Here is a 25,880-nt window from a genome sequence, read left to right on the forward strand (position 1 = left end):
CCCCCGCCTGTGATTCCCCTTCTTTAAACGAACTTTATTTTTACGGTGCTATTTAAAGCAATTTCTGATTTCCCTTAATTCATTACGGCGCCGTTCCCTACAGCCCTCTTAATGCGCGTGGGCATTGCTAGCATTTCTCATTCTTCTCCGTGCGAAACGGTGTGTTTAAAATTGCTAGAAAATTTTTTATGATTTGAGTCGGGGTGGTGATAATTCTGTTATCATCAAGAATTACCTATCTTAATTACTATTTGCGTATTACATCTTGTGCAATATAATAACAGTAATTAACGCGTCTCATATTATTATTCTCAAACATTTAATTTCGAATACCTATATATAGAATACATTTACATAAACTGTAAAATTTTTTAAATTAAATTTATATATATTAAACTGTACTATACATTGTAATATAAAATTGCATAGCATTACGATGAATTCAAAAAGTCAATAAACCAGCCGTCAGTTGTCTGTATTGAGGATGATAGAGAACAATCTGCGCAAACTTTCTTCCCGCAAAATTGAGTCGGATTTGAGTTATTGAATGGCGTTCATCCCTTGGGAAGAAATGGCCCTAGTCTAACAGGACCTCGATCCGCTGCTTTCCTACATCTATTCTACACACCCTTCTCACAATACATCTAGTGCCATTACATGGGAAACAGGGAGGAGAAAGTTATAAATAAAAAGGAATAACAGAACGAGACGTAATAACCGATCGTGGTTCTCGAGCCATCATCTTCGTTTTGATTTGAATAGGAAACAGTAACAATCGATCATTATTTTAATTTTATTATTAATTTTCCATTATTTCGCTGTCTGTCGCTGTTTTTTCCGTAATATTGTACGTTTTTTTTTAGATTTGATTTGATTTTATAAAATGTACCGATGACCTTAAATAGATTTCATAAAAAATGACAAAATTCCTAATTAAATTTATACAAAAAATCTTGTATAAATTAAATTAATTTTTATCAAAATTAATATATCTTGATAAAAAAATATTTTGAAATATGAACAAAAATTTTTATAACATATAATCTTGTAATGTAAAACAGATATCTGTCTATTCTATTTTGTGTTATAGTAGTATCTTTATATTACTATAAAACACAAAAATATAATACAAAAATCACAGTGAAGATATTCATTATATATTCATATCTATTCCATTATATGATCAGGATCAGGAATTTTTCCATCATATAAATTTAACTGTGTATGGCAATTACTTGTGCAGCCCATACCGGGTAGTTCAAGATAAAAAAATAATAACAAATGTTCGTCGAAAAGGTGAAGAAGGAGCGGTACAGGTAGGTAATGCGATAAATATGATTTTTGTGTGAAGCCGACTGGAAGATTCAGGATTTGATCATCAAGGGTGGTCCCCGTGCCCGTATATCAGGCAAGGAGAGGTCTCTGCCAGTCGTTTGGCTCCTCCCTCGAGCTAAAAAGATCCACGACGAGGTCAGCGATACCCATGGACAGTCAAAGACATTCAAAGTCCCATGATGTCGTTCGTCACTTCAACCTAAAAAGGGGACGGACACTCTCTCTCTTCTTTCGTCTCTTTTGTCCAACCCCGACTCTTTTTCTTTGCGATGCATCTTAATCTAGATGTACCCTGACCATCGTGCCATCTCAACTAACAACTAATCCTGCTCGAATCTTCCATCGCCCTTCTTTCAACACTTCCCCTTTCCTTCTATCTCACCTCTCACGTCTTCACAGGGGCCGACAGGTTTCTACGATGTGCTCGTTATTTCGCCGTTGTAAGCTAGTTGGCTCTTTTTCTTCCTTTTATTCTGCCGCTCTATTTATAGATGGTAAACGAGCAGACAAAGCGTGACGGTAAGCTGAGTAATTTTCGTGACTATCGCTGATACAGTCGTCTGTTCAACCGCTCTTAACGACTTCGACTAGCCATCAAGGCTGTCCACTCATCTAATTTGCTATTTGTCTGTCTGCAGCTACATTCAATTCTTAATGAATCCTTTTAAATGCGGAGTCGCACAAATACATATGCGCGATACGAGTTTAGAACGATACAAATCTCATATGTGTATGACCATAAATTACTTTTATACTTTTTATGAGATTTCCAAAATTTAGTTTTTATCAATGCAATATAAAAATATATATTAATCCATATCTATAAATATTACACTATTATAAAAATATAAAAGTAACTAGAGCATCAATACATATTTATTACATATTTATAAACGACTAGATACAAAAATATAAATTAATGAGAATTTAAATTACGTTACAGCTTTGCATTTGTATTTATATTTATTAGACGAAAATTATTTTATCACAACTATAATGATTTGAGGAATTTAATCAGCTTAAAAAGGGAAAACCAATAATGTTAGTATTGTTGTAAATCTCGGGAGTTTGTATTATCTATTGTCCCTCTCCCGTTCGGTACAGCGATAACACCACCGAGATTCGCCCAGATTTACGAATCAAGTATAAACATTGAGGAGATTACGGTAGAGCTCGTTTTAAGTTTTAACGAGATCCCCTCAGCGCGGTGTCGGCGGCATTATCAAATAATTGAGAGATGTAACTCAGCGCTATCTCGCTGTTCCCTGTGCTCTGTTCTTCTCGTTCCTTCCAATCTCTCCTTCCTCTCTTCGTTCGCCAACTAGACCAATACTAACGTCGATTTCATGATATTATCTATTTGCTAATTACACATACATCTTATTACATAAAAATGTGCTGTGCACATATTATCATGAAAGGCAAGTTATATATTCTAAGAAATTACTAAAACAATTACAGATATTTTCGTTTATAGATTTAACTTTTATCTATTATAAGTAGACAGTTTTCTAAATAGTTTTATTTTTTTATATAACATAAAATAAATAATTTATATAAATTTGTCAAATTTTTTATTAAGTGTATAGTCATGTTTCTAAACAAGTAAAAAATTTTTTAAATATTTTTTACACGGTATGGCACTATTTTTTTTTTTTTTTAAGAAATCAGCATCAAAGAGAGTTTGTGTTTCTCCGATAATGTATAAGTTTCCAAAAAGAAATAATATCATTCAAAATAATATCATGAATACTGAACCCAGCGTAACGAAGGTACCACATCTTTGCAGTGATCCAACGAAATATAAACAACCCCGGCGGGCGGTAATGCGTCTCGTATGTCACGCGGAAAGATTAAACAGTTAATAAGAATAAGAGTCTCTTCGTCGGACTCTCCCCCTTTATTCCTCGAACGGGGTTCCTTTCGTAGGTCGTGGTACGATAGCAAAGGAGGAAGAGAGAGAATAAATGGTAGGTGGAGGAACACTTCCACGGGTGGTTGGAGGGAAATGGCGGCCATCTTTCCCGCGGGCTCTTCTCGAGAACCAATCGCCTCTCTCCTACGGGCATTAAGGCGGCAACTCCGGCTGAAGAATTGCCTTTGCCACGTTAGACACATTTTTCTCGCTTTTCCTTTATTCTCTCCTCTGGCTCCAGAAGTCCCGGGACTCTTTCCTCTCCTCCTTCACTCGCTCTCTCTCCCTTTCTCACCCCTATTCTCTCCTTTCTTCGCGCCGAAAGGAAGCTGCTCTCCTACTATCTTTCTTGCCCTCCGCCATCCACGACGCGCCGTTTCGCATCTCTTATTTTCTTTGTTCAGTCAGACCAAACCCCGTTGCACCCCTAAAGTTTTTTCTTATATATAGGTATGGGAGGGGTGTAATAGTGTTCATCCCTGAAGTGAGCTCCATCGAGCGGCAGGTGGCTGACCTTAATAACGCGCCAAGAAACGTTCCGCAACGATCCTTCGATAAAAAAAAAAAAAGATAGGAAACGCCGTACAGGTACTATATTTGAAATGTCAGTTGCGAGATTTACGCACGAAACTTTCGTCGCGGTTCATCGAGATAGATAGGTTTGAAAGCAGACGCGAAAGAAAGACTTTCGAACTCTCTCCTGTGGGAAAGTTCGAACAATTGAGCAACATTTCACTATAGACTGTAATAGACATAGAGTGGTATTTAGATCAAATGTGAATGGTAGAGTATCTATAAATGCATCCCAGTGAGCTTTGAGTAAGATCGAATTCGTCGCGTCTCTTGGAAATATACAATATACATATTGTACAATACACACATGTGTTGATACAATAATGGCTTCATTCTTCAGCTTTATTATATTTTGACAGAGAATGGAGACCATAATACCTCTGAAAGCTATAAAAGTTACAAAGAAGCAGATGTCGCGTGTAGTATTACTTTGTAACGTTAACTTTTAAAGTCATGAATATTTCTAATTAAAGCGTGAGATTTGTATGGAACGCATTGTATGGAATGCATTTAATCAAATTTAATATAGTTTCTTAAGTGATAATTTAAATATTATTCTCTTATAATAAAAAAGAAATTATGAGTGTTACAAAAAGATAAATAAATTTCTATATTAGGCGTAGATTTTCGATGCGCAAATATAAATAATATAGATTAATGCCAACAGCCCGCAGTAATCGTAGGACGCTTTGCCGATATAGAGCGGTTTATTCGTTGTATAGGTTGTTTTGTCGTCACCGTGGGATATTTCCAATTCATGAACGACCCAGCTGAACTCGCAACGAATACTCGCTTACTTCAAGTACCTAAAGTCCCTTACTTCGTGAAACGTGAATAAAGCACCACATCAAAAACAATGTTTTATTCATTTAGACAACGACAATCTCTCTGTGGGATATAAGTCACAAATAATTTTAGAATACAGAATAGCTATAAATAATCTTATAAATAAATAAAAATGGTAATAATATTTTCAAATATTATCTTCAAAAAATGTCTTCAGATATTATTACTTTAATCGTCGTCGTCTTCTTTTTATACTTATGGGTGTCGGGGTAGTATTATTAATAATGTATAAAATACATTTCTTGAGATGCAAAGAAATACAAAAAAAATTTTTTTAACATCATTTGATGCAAAAATTGTAAAATAAAAATTGTCAAAATTGTTATATACGTATAACATTACAGTGGCCCGTTTTTCATATATATGTATGAGTATAATAGATATTGAACTAAAAATTTAATTTCTTCTACAAATCATAAAAAATTATATCCTATACGCAAGGTGTATTTGCATCTTATGCATTGTAAGTCTATTAAAGATAACGATCAAAGATTATTGACAAGTTGGTAAATAAACACTAAGCCCTTTTCTGTCACGGCTAAGGGTGCATGAAACAGGAGAGGGAAACCTCTTTCTTGATTTTATGGCAGGCAACTCGCTCGTGCTATACCGGCAGCACTCCGGCAAAGTCGTCAAAAGACTTTTACGAGCGGGCAAACGGGATTTAAAGTGACGATGATGCAACCTCAAGGTGCTCACTTTATCCTTCACGGCCTCATAAATGTAACTGATGACATTGCCAGATACGTTTGACTTCGCATCTTGTCTCTTCAGTTCCGCCACCCGCAGTGAGCATGGATTTATCGATAGCACTATGAAACGTCCTCTGTTGATGTTAGTAGCCATAAAAATTTAAGGACCCATTCAGACTAATTCTTCAGTATATTTGCTACCTGTTCCACTGAATCAATATTATCTCCTTTATATTTGATTTAATATTTTATATCGTTTCTAAGATAATAACGAAATATTATAAGGTAACAATTCCTTAAAATAAAAATAATTTTAGTTAAACAAAAAACGTATTTATATGTAGCATAGGTGTTATAAAATATTATTAATAAAGAATATTATAGATTGAATTATACTATATCAATTTAAAACAATTTATTAATAATGTTCATTTCTGACCGTGCTTTAAAAAAATTAAAAAAAAATTATTGACATTTTTTATTAAATTTGTATTTAATCGGCTTAGAATTAGATAAAATAGATATTATATTACGCAATTAATTTAAATGTATAATGGTGCAGTAGAAAACTAATACACGGTATATAGTGGCGCCATCTCACAACAGAAATCTTAAATATTAGGATCACTTATTGAAAAGCAGCTGTAAGTAAGTATGTTACCTTTTAAAACAGCTTTTGATATTCATTGTACACGGTAATAAAAATTTATAAATTTATATAATGTGATTAAATTATTGAAAATATACGGTTGGATAATTTTAACAATTGTTTCTACAAATATAAAACTTGTTTCTACAAATATAAAATTATATTTAAAAATTATTTTAAACTTAATTTCTATATTTTTTAATATATACATTTAAACACATTTAAATTTAATATATACATAAAATTTTAAATGAAGATCTCTTGTCAAAATAACGTATTGCATAAATATTATAAAATTTAACAAAATAGAAAATAACAAATAGTTAATAATAAAAAAAATTGGATTCTAAAACAAACTTGTGATTATTACTAGCTCCATCTATAACCAGCCAATGTTACCCACAAGCGAAAGCTGGTAGTTAAACATAGGGATTTTCATGAGTGAAAAGCATTTCATTAATGTGACGATAGATGGCCAGATCTTCTCCAAAGTTGCTCGCTGCTTTTCCCACGCGTGCAATTATATGTGTATACATATGTAAAAAAAATCTTTTTCGTTGATTTACAATTAAAATAAAAATGACAATCACTGCTATTGTAACTTTATATAAGAAGGTAACAGATAATAAATTTGACCATAAAATTTTGAATTAGTGTAATTCAACGTTTTGTAAGGCTGGTTTAGTGCTGAGTCGCGTGCAACGGTGCTCGTTAAAAACAGCCGTAAACCATATAATCGCTCGCGGAGTAACCTGTCGTACGTATACCATTCCACGAACATATATGTTCAAATCAAATATATATAAGATTTTCATATCTACTGTATATTTAATTCATAATTTACATTACATACAATTTTTATTATTAATGATGTGTAAACCAGCAGTATGTGATAAATGAGAATCGTTAACATTTATTTTTAATTAACCCTGCTGAATTAAATTTTATATAAAGTTATTAATGTTGTTATAGCTATATATAACAAAAACTATTTGCGAAAATTGTAATATTTAAAATATAGTTGTAGTACTATTATTTTAATTACAAGTGTTTGAGCAACTTATAATAATTTATCATATGTTGATGTAGAAGAGAATGTTTAAAAGTATTTATTGACAATTGAATTAATTTAATTTTCCACTGGTGATAAGTTGGATTCAGAAACTCTGCAGGCATTGCAGGAAAATTATCCTTTCAGTATTTTAATATCTCAATAGTTTAAAATTTGGCCGTAAGAGTGAGGTTACTAATTTCATAAAAATTGTAGCAGTAAATTTATAACAGTTTGCTGCTGTGAACACTGTCATAATAACAAGAAATAATTAATAACAAATTCCTCAAACAAATTTTTCTTTGATTCTTTGTCTTGCATGATATTATTATACATATTTTAATAACACTGTCATATTTTTAATAATTAATATATTTTTACATTTCAATAATTATATTATTTTTTAATAATTTATTTAAAAAATTGTAAAATGTTAGTAATAATAATTTTTTGTAGGATATAGTAATAGGATATAATTCAAAATTCAAAGTAATTCAAGTAAAACAAAAATTAAGATAAAATTTTTAATCGTTAGGTATATTATAATATATACAGGTATACACATATGACATCGTATTTGAAATATTCAGTTATCTGATAGCTGAAATATGTTTAAAAAAGCAAGATAACATATGTAACGCTATTTTAACAAAACATAAAAATTACAACATACAATTATTACAAAAAGATATAAACTTTCTATGAATTTAAAGATTAAATATCAACGACAATTAAAAGAAGAGACTTAAATATGCAATAGTGGTGTACACATGTAAAACATCAACATTTGTGGTTCTATAAATGTTTTGTTTTAATGAAAATTTGAATAAGAGATATAATACCGTCTATCATTTATATGTATAATTTGTATGTGTATTTTTTGTGTACATTTTAAGAGATCTAGATTTCTTTTATATATGCCTTATATTTCAAATTTTGATAAACAAAAAATTACTCACAAAATACATATATTAAAATCTGTTGCCATCAATACTAAAAGACTAGCATATGAGTGCCAATAAAGGATTAATAATGATTAAAAATTAAATAATGTTTTTATATTTATTTGCCTACAAATGTAGACAGAGTAGAATATAAATTGGTATTTCACATATGTATCCTTTTTTTATTAAAAAATTATTAAGGGGGAAAAGTATTTTTACTAATAATTTATAAAAGAAGAACGCACGATCGTATACCCCATTCGCGTCTCTCCTCTCGATTAAGCAAATATAGATTTACCGCTGAAAACAAGCGCGTATCTAAAATTGTCATTAACATCACGAGCTGGTTGCTCCTGGCACCCATTAATAATCAATCCCGATTTATACGAATCTCTTGTCGCGGTTAGTTTTGCGGCTGGAGAAAAAAAATCCATATTTAAAGCATCGTCTGATTCGCGTTGTGCCACGATTCTGGCCAATCGTGAACGTATAATGGCCACCATGGAGCCGCCTAACTTCGCCTGACTGACACTAGATGTCGGTGGCGTGGCTGATCGTAAATCGTAGCGAGATTCCCGCCCATTGCATACCGGTAGGCGGTGCCACAGCATTTTGTGACGTCATCGCGTTCACCCCTCTAAATCCCCACTAGCTGTCCCTTCCCACTCCGATTCTCCACGGTGATTCCCCTTTTTTCCTCTGCCACATTCCCGACCGTCATACGAAGAACTCTCGGGTGGGCCACCATCCCCGGTCATCTTCATAAATGCGAGATGGCCGTTTGAAATGGTATTGAGGCTAATTTGAGCAGCGCTTATGTGATACAGTGTTTGTTTATTGCTTACTAAAGCGGTCCGGATTAAATATAAAACAGTTGACAGAGAGTAGACGTCGGGCTAGACGGAGTGGCGCTCGCCGGGCGAACAGCGCAGAGCGAGCGCCACTCCGACGGGCACGTTTGTATGCTCCGAAAAGCATATGCAATGTTTATTTTTTTCCTTCTCTTCTTACTACCTCCTTTTAACTTCCGACACCGACTGTTTGCGAATCGTTTTTGTCTCCCCATAAACCCCGCGCAACGCCGGCAACTTTAAACCATCGATAACAACAGCACACGATTTCCTGTTCAAGTACTTTTAAGAAACACTAAGCGCATCGCTCATTATCACCGATCTGAACCATTTACCTGTCTACCTAGTAAACAGATTATAACTACAATATTGCAGCAACATTGTAATATTTCTGCAATATAACTGGAATGTTACAATGTTGCTGCAACATTGTAGTTACAATCTGTGTTTATATATACTTGTTATATTAACATTGAATCATTTGTTATGTTACAATGTTACTGCAACATTGCAGTTACAATCTGTGTTTATATATATTAACATTGAATTATTTGTTATGTTACAATGTTGCTGCAACATTGCAGTTATAATCTGTATTTATATATACTCGTTATATTAACATTGAATTATTTGTTATAATTATTTAGCGTCTCTTCAAAAAGTTTCAACACGAGAAAAAAATTCCGCGTTGTCTACAAAATGTGGTATGGTACATTCGCACTCTTAATCCAAAAATATGTTTTATCTTGGTACGTCTGTGTCATATACTTCCAACAATAGAAGATTGAGCCTACCGATATTTTAATCTTCCTTACCCTTCAACATTATACTTTTATACACATATTCGTAGTACGATATTTCTGGCAAATTGTGTTTATAGCAATAGTGAAACATATTCGTCCCAGAGGAAATATAGACCTTTAGTCCGCGCGTCAAAGAGAAGAGTGGGAGGGAGTCGGATTGTGTCTGTAGAGACGGGCTATGTCACTAAAAAGATCAATACGCCATAGCTGCTCAACGTTCGCTAGAATCTAGATGGTGCGAGTGGCGCGTACCTACCTATTTACACATCGGATGCCGTATATCTAATAAACATCCCTCTGTCTATTTCTTTGATAGCAATATATTTTATATCCCAAACACTTTATTATTTATCGATGACTATTAACGGTAAGCCGCACAAGGAAAATACAATAAGTAGATAGCAAGCAGTTTTGATATTTTATGACCGCCTGTGTATTTCTCGTTTATAAAATTTTATTTCAAAATAGAGCAACAGGATAACTCGAACATCATATACGATGCATTCCAGTTCTACCTGTATAACATGGATGGGACAAAAAAGCGAATTCGAGCGACGGCATTTTTTCATAGTTTGAAATATTTATGTGTTTACTACGCGTGTGATATTCTTTCAAGATAGGTGTTTGCTTTTACAGAAAAAAAAGTATTCTTCCATGTTTCCAGCTGAGCTTTGGTTTAATGTGCGTAGATCACACATACATATATTCATCTAATATAATTTTATTTCTTATTTTTTAGTCTCGAATTAACTTATAAGAATTATTGATTTATAAAAAAATACGTTATTTAAAAATTGCTTTCAAAGCAAGCAATTACAACTACAAAACTATTTTTGTAATAACTGTAAAGATTTATGCTTACGTATTCAGATTAGATCTTATTTATAAATGTATTAATTCATGTCTGTGAAAATTGGTAAATTCAACCAAATCGCATATTACTTTAATTTAATGATAATATACTATTGCCTAATTGTAATAAGAGATGTACATATATAATAAAAAACAATGTAATTGATTAAGAAATTACTAAAAAATATACATATTAATAGTATGATCAAAAAGTTCAATATGCTAAAAAAAATAACAATACGTCGTTTGAAGCAAATTTACTTTATGAATAATAAATGAAGCAATTTGAAATATAGCAAAGCACATTAGTAATATTTAGCATCCTTTCCTGGAAGCTTTATTCCGTTAATATATTACATTTAAAAATGTAAGAGTATCCGATTCAGGGCACATTCATTCGATCAACGATATCAAAAACTGAATCTTCCAATTAATGGATGAAATATTACCATATATTGACAAGAAATGCATCTTAATTTCAATTATTTTTGCAAGCAATAGGTCATAAAACGACCGAATAATTTCGTGCAGGTGCTAGAACGTGTTTGGAGTTTTAAATCCGCGTGCGTGCGTACACGATATTAACGTTAATATAGTTACTCGTGCGTGCCGGTACGACGTCCGTGTGACCGTTTTACACGTGTAATGCCATACAATGGCCGTAAATGGTATCAACAAGTGGATGCTTAAGTGCCATTATGAAACGTTGATTATGGACATAAACCATATTATGTATTCGTAAGTACATCAAGATACTGTGCATTTCTTCCTACAATTACCACACGCTCTCTCTAGCGTTTATTATATAATGTAATCGAACAAGAACACCCGAGGAAATTAATGCAGGCACCGTTTTTCTTACAAAATCATTTCTTAAATACGAACCCATTAACGCCGACATTAATTCATGGAATTCTAGCGTATAAATTGTCACATTGAATACTTTGAATACGCGAACGAAGGAATTTCCTGCGTGTATCTGCGGCTACAAGCTACGACACATAAACAATTGTGCTCAAATCGATCGATTAATGTCGGCAATAAATGTTTATGAAACGTGAATCATTCGATTGAGTTTATAGAGCTCGAACGCTTTATTCTTTCCATATCGTCCCTATCGAGTATTCAATATAAAGACGTCTTTAACGTCCGAGAAGTAAATAGAATTCCGCAATACATTACTTAATAGCATTTGTCGTTTTATTTTGTGTAGTTATTTGCCCTGATACAGACCGAAAAAGGCTAATTCCATTGATAACCGCTTCTAGCAGTATTTGCTTTCGTAATACAACCAATGAATTTTCTAATTTAATGTTTGCATGTTAATTACTCCGATATTTAATAAGCACGAATACATATTTAGTAATAAATAATCTCATAAATAATTTTCAATATTTCATATATAAAATTATACATAACGTTTTTTATGTATATCATCGAATGAACAAAACAATTTTGTCAATTTGTTTCTAAAAAATATATACGTTTCTTTGTATTTTTTTTCCTCACAATTTCTCTTTGTGATAAATTGCAAAATTATTAGTTTGCAATTGATGAAAAAAAGAGAACAGAAATATTCTAAATTATTTTGCAGAGTTAAATTTTAAATGTTGTGTAAATATAATTCTAAACCAATTTTAAAATACTTTTTAAACATGCGTCAAATATAAGTCGTTAGTTACACTCTTTTTCTCTAATATTTTTACATCCCATAGACCATGAACCAAAACGGATGATAAAAATTTTTATCACGAGTATTCGAACAATTATTTGACAGAATAATACCAACATGCTCGATGTTTGTTTCCTGGAAACAGTGCGCACAAAATCGATCGTTGTCTTGGTAATAGTTTCTAAAAATTAACATGATTTACCCGAGAATACGAATGGCGTAGGCAATGTTCGCCCCTCGAAACGTGTCCCCTCTAATCTGCACGCCAGCAATTTACTCCGACCGAGCCGACCAATTATGTGGAAAACGGCGAAGAATTTGCGAGTGCCGCACATGCAACGCACGCACATGCGGCCGCGCATATAATACGCGGCAAGGGTAGTCGTTAAAGACAATCTGAGCTTTCCATCTCCCGGTATTGGCCCAGACGCAAGAACCAGACGGAGTGCAAGAAAATTGAACAAAAAAAAACACCGGTATAATGAGCACGTGTCGGTTAAATTGTCGACTACGATAACTATACGGTGACCTTACGGTCGATATTTTCGAAGTTGTCCAACGCTTTCACGTAGCTGTAGGTGCGAAATGTCGCATAGAAACTTATCTGTATTTCAGAGTCCACTCTATTTCGTTGATTGCACCGATCGTGCCAAGGTACAAATTTGATACCATAAATGTTTTCCTTTTTTTCTGTTTTTTTTTACACGATATAACAGCGACAGAATTGGAGCACTAATTTATCTCGATTTAACGAATCTTATCTCTATCACGTTGCTAAGACTCGCAATAATTTGAACTAAAATTGTAATAATTATTTGCTATCATATGTACACAAGCGACCTTGAATAAAACCTCGAACAAAGTCTCTTTAAACGTATTGAATTATACATTTATAACACATACATTTTAATTATTAAACAAGTATTAAACAAATTTTCCTTAATACAACGCAATACAAATTTTCTTCCAAATTTAGTTAATTAATACTTATTATATAAAATGTATAAATTTTGTACTTACCAACGTTAACGCTTATAGCCATTATTCTTCATGAAGGATTTACCAGAACCGACTTTAACTATGCAATTTTAACTTTCTTTGTCACACACTTTGAAACACTCACACTTCACATAAATTACATACGTCCGAACGTAATAATTTTTCTAAATATAATTATAACACTATAGAGAATGCTCAAACTAATTTAATCAACTTGTATTACAGACCGCGGAAATTTTTAGAAAGCAATATATGCTATTGGACGAACGAGAGAAAACTGAAGAAAGTTCGCACTGTGATATATCCCTTCTAAGCCAGGCAAGGACTCCTCTCGCTATTGGTCACAATATACCCTCGCGCAACTTCGTTTGTTTCGAGAAAAAAATGCCCAAGACGGACTAAAGGTTACCCTTCAACTCCGTTTCCTTGAAAAAAATGAAATCTTTATGACCGTCCTAACGACAATGGTCTCAGCGAGAGCGTTGGTGGGAATTTCTTAAAACTGTTTATTGCAGCAAGTTAATCGTAACATTTCAAATCTGTAGCACATATAATTAAACACAATCATAATTTTTCGTCGGAATAAAATAAATTGTCGGTACATATACGCGGTGGAGCCACTTTATTCGCTCGCTAAAAACAGGCATTTTACGAAGAACAAACAGTCGCGGATTAACGGCAGCAATGATCACTACAATTTATTGTGCGATTGTAATCTATCATCGAATCGAATTGCGACCAATTGATAAGTGTTTTCCATGCAGGATATCGAAGTTCTTCAGTCGGATGTGCGCAAGCAATTTCTTGACTTAATATTACGAAGTTTCTAACACCAACGATCTACATTGTTGCGGATGGGAGGAGCGAAGCCTCGTAAAGAGCAAAGAGATATGATCTCAATTAGCTCGGGCCAAAAGTACGGGTACGGAATGAAACAGCCGATAAGAACCCGACGACGTGTTCCATTTACGGTATGCAGCTTTCGAGGTGAGTTACGTCTCCTCTACCATTTGAGTAATTTCTCAAACATATTTATCACATCGTTATCATCGCATTTCACTTTTCTCACAAAAAAACGACGCTATATTTATGCAGTTGAAGGGCGTACACATATTTAATTGCCAGCGTTATTTCTGTGAAAATTAATATAACGCGCTAAGCCGTAATAGCAATAGATCGTTAATTAATTCTAGTTACGAGATATCTACATCGGAGAATATACTCGAGGGAAATTCAAGCAGTAAAATAAGAAAAGGTTTTCATCAGCAACTCGTTGTATCATAACTTTCATATGCTATAGCGTAAGAAAATCGTCTTTACAAGAAATATATACAGGGAGATATAAAATAATATTTAAAAATATAGACGTAAAGATATCTAAATAGATATTAAAATAGATATTTGCAGAAATATGTTTAAATGTGAGAAAATGATGACTTGTAATGTTCTATGAATTAAACCGTCGCTTTTGTAACGGGCGAAATTTTCGTTAAGAATTCCGTGATGGTATAGGAACCGAAAACCGTTAGAATCTAGAACGATAAAGAAATAATTCGCGGAAGACACTGTTGGCTACTTGCACGTAACACAGGAGAGGCTGATCTGACCCTGGCGCAACGGCGCGCACACCGACCGACATGTCTCCGCAAGACTCGGAAAGTATAGCGTGGCTGTAATGTTACAAGCACGGGGAGAGAGATAAGAGACCGTGAGACTGTGGACCGAGACTGGGGCAATAAAGTTAGCGGCGTATAACGACCGAGATGTGAAGAGCATGGTACATGTCCCCTGTTGTTTTCGTCATCCGCAATGTTTTAATGTATAACCGGCTGATTCGTTACCGCTGAAACGTTTCTCTCGGTGTTTCATCTCCGCTTTAACGACTTTGATATATAAAAAATGTAATAAAAAGTTGATAATATTAAAAAAAATCTTTTTTCAAAACGATAAGCAAATAATAATTATTATTATACATTAAATTGATTGCGTTTTTCAGAGAAGCGATTTATTTTTTTTCGTTCTCACGTTACTTTTTCCTCTTTTTTTTTTTTTTGAAATTCTATCCATGTCTTATATCACACACAAATTGCATCACGTACGAGGGACACGAAGCGCACCGTTAACGATATGCCTCTGGGATACTTAGTTGTGATCTACGGAGAACAATGGTCGTCGTTGTATTCAGAAGAGAGGGTCACCGCTTCCGCGCCTTCATCCATTTATACGTTTCAGTTAAAGTCCCCGAGGGACGTCGCCCTTCGCCCGTTTTCTTCCTCCGCGTAGGCAGCACGATCCTTCGGTTCTCATACCGGGTCCACGCCACTTTCCTACCTCCCGAGCGAGCGCCAGGGGCCAACGAAACCAATAAGTAAGGGCAGAGAAACGGGATGGAGGACGGTGCTCGCCGTGCCGGCGAGAAGACATACATTCGAAGCGACGTGGATATATGTGCGCGACGTGCGGATATACATGACCGTTCGTATGTACGCGATGCCGTTGGTAACCTTAACCCCGCGAATTAATATTCCATATGCGCCGCGCGCGTACGAGGCTTCGCGGATTGCCAATGGCGAGTCGCGCCCGGGGAAACGTCCTGGACCCTCCGGAAACACCAGGCAAGGACAAAGAGACCCGGGACGGGTTTCGCCACGGGATCTATTTCATTCGTCAATCAGACAATACCGGATCCTAGGCTCTCCGCCTACCATGGAGAATAAGATTCTGTAAAGCGGATCAGGGCGAGATTCTACGTTAACATTAGGGGAATGTGCTGCGAACAACTGGTTTCATACATTAACGGAAATATACTTACGACACCACTTTGAACTCGTATGTTCATGTAAAACAAAAATGTAATAATGAATAAAAATTTTCAAAAATCGAATCGTGTTCCGAATGACTACAAAATTATATCAATCATCATTCAATCGTTATTTTTAGTTTATCGTTCCGTTGATTGAACCGTAATATTGCACTTTCCAAATTGTTGTTGAAAAAAAATGCAATCGTATCGTTTAAATAAATTATGCAATATAATTTTTTCATCTTATGTTGGACATTTTTTAAAAAGTTATGTCACGTTATTTCTAATATTGTGTTATTTGTGATTTTCTTTTTATCTTGGAACAGTATTTCGGGTTATAAAAACGATCATTTACGAGACGAAAGATGCGCGATACAAAGCAAAATGGTGCGATACACCAAATACAAACGGATTGCAAGAGAAATGGGTGATCGGCAAATAGGAAGAGAGCCTAGGGGACCGTGACGCATAAACCGATACGGTTATTTCCGAATATCCGCAGCCATACGCGACCACTCGATGCCTCCATTTCAATGTTCCACCCTTGCAAGCGTAAAAGTGGCGAAAATTCGAGGAGATGTGGGGATGGAAATTTAGAAGATAGAAACAAAAGCTTGTCGTCCTCACGTGCCGAAATTTACTATCAAAATGTAAATTTTTGCAAATGAGAAAATTAACTTGGTGATTTTTGACACTATCACTTTGTAGCCTTTTTCCCTTTCTCGTTTTCATGATTTGATAAGATAATTAAGACAAAAACTAAACAATGCTCCATTTACATTTATACAAAAACTGCTATAAATTCGAATCTTCGCAATAAAAGATAAAGTTACGCCTATTTTGGATGATCATATTCTACTATTCAATATTCCATTTTCGGTATCTAATATTGCGCAGAATAAAGATAACAAGGTGAAGGAATAATGAGAGAAATTAAAACATTCGAAATATACATATACATATATCTCTATTTCCTTCATCATGAGTATACGTCTACATTATTCTCGTGTATTTATTCGTCAAAGTTTAAGTCTATCAAAATTCGTCCATCTCTGCAAAATGGTGCTTTTTTGTAATATTTTATATCTAAATTGATTTGAATTATTTGCGATTATATACGTATAGCGAAAAAGAAAGTGATAATAGAATGGTAAGAATTTTATTACGCAGGAATAAAATAAGCATTCATATAATTTACTATATGTTTTTATTTCGTTTGTAATATCATAGATAGCTTACGAATATAATTCTACATCAAGTTTTGAAAATGGATACATTTACATTCATTGTCAATGAATTACCACCTCACTCGCCATCATCATCGTTATCATCATCGTCGTCAATCTCGTCACCAGCTCTCGTCGTACGGTATAATACTAATCATTAATAGTCAAAAGACATGAGACTCCATTATTCCGTTTACTCCTATTACTTAACGTGGTAGGTAGGTAGGTAAGTATTGAAGGACAGCTACGCTCGCTTATCGTTACATTATTACGTTAATTGGGTATCATCGATACGTTAAGACCCGCGGATTCATTCGTCTTAATTAATTTTCCTTTGCGGCTCTTCATTCATTAGGCGATGTTAACGTTATGGTGGTGTTTAATATTTACATCGAGAAATTTGTTGAAATAATGTACGGCTTTCCATCCATTCGATAGACACAAAATTAACGATTAAAAGATTAAATTCTGCACTTGGATCATTTCAGCAAGTGTATATGAGAGAACATAAGCGAAAAGAAGAAAGTTAAATTAGAATTAACAATTAACTTCTCTCGCTTACGCAGTTTCGTAGTATTATTGTGTGACATCACGAAAGAACAGAAACAGACTGCACTGAATGGGCTTTAACTTTGAGCAAAGAAATTGCGGAGAATCTCGGAAATGAATATATTTCTATAATTCCATTTTCATCAACATTGATAAAAATGTGCACAGGCCCGGTCTTGTTGCTTTCATTGTACAAAGTACAATATCGTCATCATATTTAAACAATAAATAACATTTGATCAAACAATCGGGGCAGAACTAGTGTCCGTTAGACATAACTCTTGAATTTGTGTCAACAATTTCAAGAAATTTTTCTTTAATCAAAGCGTTCGGTGACAGAGGAGAAGTAACGAAATGTCATCGTGACACACGTTCCTGCGTAAATTTTTCACGCACGGCTTTCAACAACAACAAAAAATGTGAGAAGATCCTTTGCTCTGTCAGGACGAACAATGAAGAGCATTTTTGTATTGGATTTCTCCAAGTTTCGCCAGGTTATAACAAGCGCGAAAGATCAAGGAAATTATATTTATATGTATGCGGGACGCGCTGTCATAGGAAGATCATTAAAAAAAATGGAGACGTAAAAAAGCTGCCACAACAAAAAATAACATTTAATGTGTATATAAAAACTGCTTATCACTTTACGGAATCAGTTGTGAGCAACGTCAACGGCAAACAATCACCAAAAATAACAACAAAGACAATCAACACATTCTTGCGAATGAATAGAAACATTTTTAAACATGTTCAACATCGTTTGATGTTATTTAGATCCCAAATAGCAATATCAGTTCAACAGTTAATTTTTGCATACTCACAGTCGATTCCAACCTCAAGTGCCCAGATTTGTGCTCACGCTAGCCGGACACACGTTTACACTAGTTACATACAGGTCGAATGGACAAATGCAATAAGTATAATACAACCAGTTGCGCGAAGGACGAGATTGTTCCGTACCAATCATCAGCGTTGTGCTTGCCAAAAAAGAAAACTAGAATTAGTTTTCTTTTTCGGCATTCGCGAGATATTCAAACAAGGTCGTTAGTGCCTGTTAAGCTTCGGAATTGCGGTACGCAACGGCATCATCATCTTCTCGTGTACAGAGCATTAAGAAGATCTACATAATATAATCTATATAAAAAATACACATCGAAACAATAGAGACAATAAGCAAATATTCACACTATGCTATCATTAAAAAAAAAAATTCATCAGTACCGTTCTCTTTTCACATTAACAAAAACAAATATACGAAAAAATACGTAAAATAAACAGCTCATAAATAAACAATGACATCTATAGATAAAGAAAATATAACAAACAATTTTTTCCGTATCAATCCTACGTTCCGCCAGACGGATTCGGCTTGTTCTACTTGTTTCATAAATACTTTTTTTCCCTTCTTTTAATCAATATACGTGGCGCTTATCGCGAAGAATAGGTATAATTAATTTCAATTTTGCCAATAGATTCGCATTTGCTTAAAATAATACGATGTGATTTACGCTGAATATTTCACGCTCTCGGTCTTTCTCTCTTTCTTACGCACATACATATACATACACGCGCGCACACGCTCTCTCTCTCTCTCTCTCTCTCTCTCTCTCACTCATCTTGTTCAATCATTACTTTCACATTCGTGTCCATGCAATCCTTTTTATTCAAGCAAATCTCTTTCACTATTCATACGCGCACATTAAATGTTACTACATCGTTTAACCAATGTTTGAGCCACACTCTAGTGTTCGTTCTATATTTATTAATTCGGATAAGAGAAGTCCTCGCGCGGGGATTGGGAAGTAGAGACAGGAGAAGGGGGATTTGCTTCAATAAATATTTTTTGCTTTAACGTCGAAGAACCGGCCATGTGGCCACGCGAATTCAAGAAAGACGTGTACGCGAGTTTGGCAAGTCGGGCAATGTTGTACTACTAACATATTATGTGTTTCCTTTTTCCTTTAACGTTTCAGTAACTATACTAATCGGTACTATCAATTCGATATAGTACACATCTACGATAATGGTAAGATTAGAGCGAGTATATAAATGACAGAGAGGTAGAAGCGCGGAAGGGAAAAGAGGGAGAAGGAGGGAGGGGGATAGGGAGAAATTGAGGGAATAAGGAGAAAAGAGAAGAGGATGGGGAAGCATTATGAACGTTATATGATATGATTACGCGTCAGTTATTTGGAATAATATTCTATAACCATATAGAGAGTTGCTGCAGCTAGCTTAGATATAAGCCAAGAGAAAAGCCTTCATATGTGGACGGCGCCCGCACAATTTTTACTCTAAAATTTCCGCCTTATATCTCTACACTCTTCCGACCTATGCGAAAGATTCGAGAAGGGATCTCATTGATTAGGATAACATCAGATGCAGACGTAATTCGCATAATTCAGAAAATCACGAATTAAATCCGTGACAGTATACTTTCTTAAGAGTACATCTCTTATGTACCTGTAATGCCAATTTTCAAACAAGTCGATCTTTTTTTTTTTTAATTTACTCGTATACTCACTGTAAGAGTAAAAAATTAACGGTTTTTATAAAAATTCCACATCAACAATGTCATAATCGAGCTACGTTCGAATGAAATTTTCTGAAACTTTTCCTCAAATAAAGTAATGCAGTTACCCAATAACTGATTAAGACAAGATAGTTGATTCGAGACTTTCTAAAAGAGAAATGCGTAATGGCGTATAGAAGAAAAATCACTAATCCTCATTGTCGATCCATTTCTCAAGTCCAACACTATGGTCGATGTCTGACGTATGCGCGCAAAAAAATCGACGCGACTCCGTACGTCGATGCCATCCCCTTTATTCGCCATACACCGCCTCGCTAGAATTAAGGACTTAATATATATCGTAAATAGAAACTAACACGGCCGCCATAAATCTCATCGCCCCATACTGTACAAACTCTTCGGACTAAGTTTAATAATAATTATTATTACGCATTACGTATATCTCTAATTTGTCGGACGTATCGGCGCCGCCATCGTCGCAGTACTTGCTGCTGCCATGTCACTTAATAATTAATGGTGTCTGTAGCAATAACATCAAAAACATAACTAAGCAATAATAATGATAATAACTCATATTTAATAATAATATAATAAAACTAATGCTCGCACGTCCGCCTTGTAGATTCGAAAGCTACACGGTGGACCTGACGGGTAAATTTTTAAAACAAAATAAAAATAATTAATAGTGATGATGATGATAATGATAATAATATAATAATAATAATAATAATAATAGCTCGTAAATAGAGTCATGTTTATAAAACTTTTCTACAAATAGATACACCGATTCTCGGGGCTAATCGCATCACCGTGCGCATCCCTCTCGTTTTTCGATTCCACGATATTACTCCTTTTTTTGTTCCGTATACAATGAGCCGGAGTATGTTCAGGCGCGATCGTACTTCTCTTTTTTTTTTCTTGACATTCCGACAGAACAACCGAAAGATCCTTGGACTACGGCCACGAAATATACAATAATTACGTTGTGTACTCTTAACACGACAACAGATTACGTGGAGTGGAACCGATATACAAATATGTGTTGTGTTGTTCCATAATGCTTTTGTATTTTTATATGCGTAAGTCGAGCACAAGCACGAAATATGGTTCGACATGTGCTGGTTATATTGCTGTACAATAAAAAGATATTTTTGGTCAAGAAAATCTGATTTTACTTAAATAAAAATATTTCAAAAAGTAAAATTCACCTTTACTTTTGTAATTGTAATTAAACATTTAATATCGCGAAATTAAGATCTTGCAGATCAAGCTAATGTAAAAATATAATTAAAAATGAATCGAATTCTTATTGATTTAACACATTACTTATAAATTTGTAAATTTAATTAAATAAATATGATTAACATTTACATTAATCATTAATGACTAATTATTATTTCTGACATATCATTATTATACAGCTCCTTAGGAGGCTGTATTATTTTTTGAATTAGAATAATAGTTTAAGGAATATTCCGTGAATATTTCAATCAGCTACGCTGAGTGCTTGTAACATCCCTAAAAGCGACCATATTTCTGCGAGTGCTCTCGCTACCTTGCTGAAACCTAATTTCTGCAAAACTGTTTAATCTTACACACGCATATATTATGTTCTACTTCATTCTTTTTTCATTTTGCACATTACATGTTAAAACACTATTATGATTACGGTATGTAAGTAGGTACTTCGCTATGTGAGGAGATACGTGAGTACATCGTACGTGCGGACTCATACGCGCAGCTTAATCATTACATTACGTATGGGAATATTATTTATAGCATTACTTTTTTACTTTAGATAAAATTAGCGGTAGAGTATTAATACGAATACGTTTTTTTCCCCTTCAATTTCTTTAGGTATGCTTCTTTTTGCTTTGATTACGGACGTCTATTTGGAGCTGCTCGCCGTTATTATGCTATTTTTCTCATTCAATTAAATTAACAAGGTATTTTTTCCCCTCAGTTTACGTACTTGTTTAAATGTATCCTAAGGTCTTACCGCATCAGAAAAAATTCTACCTTGATGCGCGATACAATAGATTTTTATCTTCTTTTGTCCATATATATATATATTTATATATAATATATACTTATTACTTTTAATAATATATAATATGGTATTGTGTACAATATCATTTTACGTCATTATTAGTTATTAGAAACGATCCATGCAATAGGTCCTCATCTTAATCTAAAAATGTGTGACTGTTGCCAGATATTTACGTATTTTCCATTCAGATTAAAAAATCTTATTCTTTTAACAAATAATTTTAATTATTTCTTAAACATAATTTATTTTTCTATTTTCTTTTATATGATAATTATAAAATCAATGAAAAATAAACACATTGCGTTGCTCAGCATTAAACAACAATATGTTTATTTTCGATTTATAGCTATTAAAAAAAAGAATAACTATATACTTCGAATAAAGTTTGTTCAAGATTATAAGGAATTAAGACCCATGCATCGATCGCACTAACATGGAGGAGAAAAAAATAATTAGGCAATAATTTATATATCGGTTATTTCTTTCATGTTTATCTTTTCCTCTTTTTTACGAACTCTAAGTAAGTAATACCAACAACGGGTTCTATATCTATGGAAAAGTCTACCCTGACACCAAATTACGTATTTAATGTACTAAGAATGAGATATTCGTCCGGTAATGTGTGGTTCGTGTTTCTCGTACGTATATACGAGAGCGTGCATTCATGTGTATGCTCACTTTCTCCCGCATTTGTTGCTCGTTTTCATCAAAATTAATATATATTTGCAAACATTTACGTATATGTTAATCTTCAATATACGATGGAAAAGAATCAAATAAAAAAATTTTTTTGATGCGCAAATTGTAAGTCTTAAACAATCTTGATTGAGCGTTATATAGAAATGGAAACGTTATGGAATTTAGCATGTGTGAAACATTTTTATCCCAACCTTAGATTAACGATTAAAACATTTCCTCGAAAGAAATAGATTAACTGCATGTCGTGTGTACTTGTTGTGTATGTTTAATTTTCTCTTGTTTCGACACGGCAGGATAATCGAGACAATTATTTTTGTCAGAAACTTGACAAGCGTATGCGATTGCCAAGCGTATTGTACAGTTATTTACCATCTATATCACGCTTTCAAGAAACAACGTTCAGAAAGATATATTCTTAAGAAAACCAATGTTTTATATACTCACGGCACGTTACCACGTTCGTCAATGTCTGAATATCGTTTATGTCTTTCCATTACAACATTCATATTTCTTAAATTCCTCGACAAAATTCGCGAATCCAACGATACCTTATTGCTCACGATAGGATACTATTTTTACTCACGTTGGTAAAAAAATAAATACCCTAATTTTTTTTATTGTGTCTAAAATAATTTACTATATTATTAACAAAAAGTTTTATTTCCTGCAATTTGCCTGAATTGACGTATCGGAATAGTTGAAAAACATAAACAATATGTTTTTCCTATATCCGTGAGTATAGGTTTTTTTTTGTGCGAGACCACGCGTACCAAAAGAGCTGTTCTCGTGGAAAAAGTTATTTTATAACACATATATATGCACATTATATATGCGGTACTGTAAAATCAGATCTTAATCTCCAAGCAAGATACCATTTTCTTTATAAAACCCATATGTAGATAAAACTTGACTAATCTGTTTGTTCGATGGCTAATTAAAATTTCAACACATAAAATCGACATAAATAACACTTAATTATTTAATTCGTTTAAAAAGTGGATGCGCGAATTAAATTTTCTTCATTGAAAAAAAGCGACGTAGGGGAAAATAGTCGTGTACGCCCGTTGTTTATATAATTATTGACCGATATCTAGAAGAAGTATCGGAATTATGTTGGAAGTCCGCAATCGCGCGAGAGACACATTCGTTGTTCCAACGAATTTTACGCCTCTTCTAAATTTTGCATAGTGATCGTACGAAGGAAGCATTCGCGTGTCGTTGAAGATAAAAAACTTTTCAACGTCGAAAATAATGAAATCGTTTCCGCGTCAGTTTTTCCTCCGGAACGATGATACATCCTACGAGGGATTTATCTAGCTAATCAACGAAAACTCGTACGTACAACGTAAGTGATGAATCGAAGATTAGCTAAATTCTTATCTCGCTCGCCGATTTCTTGCGATTGAATGCCGGTTCGCTTGTGCAGTTTGATTTAATTACACCCTTTCCTCAGGTTTCGATCAATTAAATCGAAATGTCGTCGTTAATGATTCCGTCGGCCCATACGACCATAAATCCTTCAGTTTCGGCCCGTTTTAACTAGTCTACTCACCGCCTCGACGTAATTATTGGCTCTCCATGGCAGTATCGCGCCAATTCGTACGTTCATCGCTTGATAATCGCGATGGCTCATTGTGTGTAGCACCCGATTAACAATATACATTATACGTTCTAGGAATCAGTCACAGGCTGAGCCCCGTGCGAGGCGAGTTTCGCATGTCGCCCTTTCGGAGGCTAGCCAAGTAAGTACGTAGCTGGGGTGGGGTGCGTTCATTCTCTATGCTTCGAGTTTTCTTTTACTATCGTAACATCTACTTATTTTTTTTTCTTTCTTGCTTAAAAAAACAAAAGAGAGAACCGACTCAGCAAGGCATTCGTCGTATCTTTTTTTCTCGGTCGCTCAGAGAAGATCGCGCTCTGTGTATCTTCCAGGCTTCCTAAATCCTCGCTATCTTCCCCTCTTGATAAAAAAAAAGAAGAAAGACCGATGACCGCATGGATCCGCAAGGTTCTTTACTTGCGAGCTCTACCGGCTCACCGACTCGAGGAAGATCGCAAAAATCTTTGCATCAGATGTTTCGTACCTGTTTCTCGCGTGCGAAGATGAGAGGAAGAGAACTCAGGATCTTCTACGTGATCGACCTTACCAACTACTTCGCTTCGGAGTCTTCGTCCAGGCCGCTCCAGTCTCTTGTGTCTTCCTTAAAAGAAAGAGAGTCGGCTCAGTAAGGTATCCTATGTGGGTACCTTACTGACTGCCTTCAGAAGATCGCTTTGCGTTTTTTCCAGGCCGCTTACGTGATGCTGCTGCTGATGCTGAAGGGCGGCGCTCTGCTGCTCCTGCTGTAACTTGGCCTGTTTCTCCGCCTGCTGTTTCTTCATCATATCTTGCTCCTCGCGCTCGCGTCTGGCTTGCTCGTTGATCTCTTTGACTGCCCTCAACTCCTTTTTCAGCTTCATTCGCCGATTCTGGAACCAGATCTTGATCTGTCGTTCCGTCAGGCAGAGTGCATGCGCGATCTCTATTCGCCGTCGTCGCGTCAGATAGTGATTAAAGTGAAATTCTTTTTCTAATTCCAGTGTTTGGAACCGCGTGTACGTTTGCCGACCTCTGCGCCTCGGGCAGCCATTTGGACCTGGAAATGTTAAGAAATCTAATTTTTGAGACCACTCGATAGTCTCTGGACACTTCTTTTCAAATAAGATGTAATATTAACGTACGAACAAATTTATGCAGATAAATTTAAAATTAAAAATATTCAAAATTATTTTTAACCTCTAAAAGCTTTTTTCTTCGTATTATTAAAACATATTAATTAGTTATTAAGTATAAATACG

The 25,880-nt window shown here is 34.6% G+C and overlaps 2 protein-coding genes across 6 annotated transcripts in view; both read right to left on the reverse strand.

Moving 5' to 3' along the window:
• The window catches only part of LOC105454753 (homeobox protein abdominal-A homolog), a 112,144-nt gene that overhangs the window by 62,289 nt on the left and 23,975 nt on the right, over positions 1–25,880 (reverse strand). Inside the window, exons 3-5 of one of the 4 annotated variants that reach the window (XR_975050.1) lie at positions 25,341–25,678; positions 25,127–25,243; positions 17,176–25,002 (exon numbers count right to left, since the gene is read on the reverse strand). Coding sequence is in view for 2 of the 4 variants with exons in the window: in XM_011697617.1 (XP_011695919.1) it covers positions 25,278–25,678 (401 nt within the window). In the remaining 2 variants the exon portion in view is untranslated. Of the gene's footprint in view, positions 1–17,175; positions 25,679–25,880 lie in introns of those variants that run through there. The other 3 variants (XM_011697618.1, XR_975049.1, XM_011697617.1) reach the window with 3 other exon arrangements.
• LOC105454750 overlaps positions 1–25,880 on the reverse strand; it is a 255,227-nt gene that overhangs the window by 53,565 nt on the left and 175,782 nt on the right. The gene's annotated exons all lie outside the window — the stretch shown is intronic.

The sequence above is a fragment of the Wasmannia auropunctata genome, unplaced genomic scaffold (genome assembly GCF_000956235.1).
Source record: "Wasmannia auropunctata unplaced genomic scaffold, wasmannia.A_1.0 LD335976.1, whole genome shotgun sequence".
Classification (NCBI taxonomy): Eukaryota; Metazoa; Arthropoda; class Insecta; order Hymenoptera; family Formicidae; genus Wasmannia; species Wasmannia auropunctata.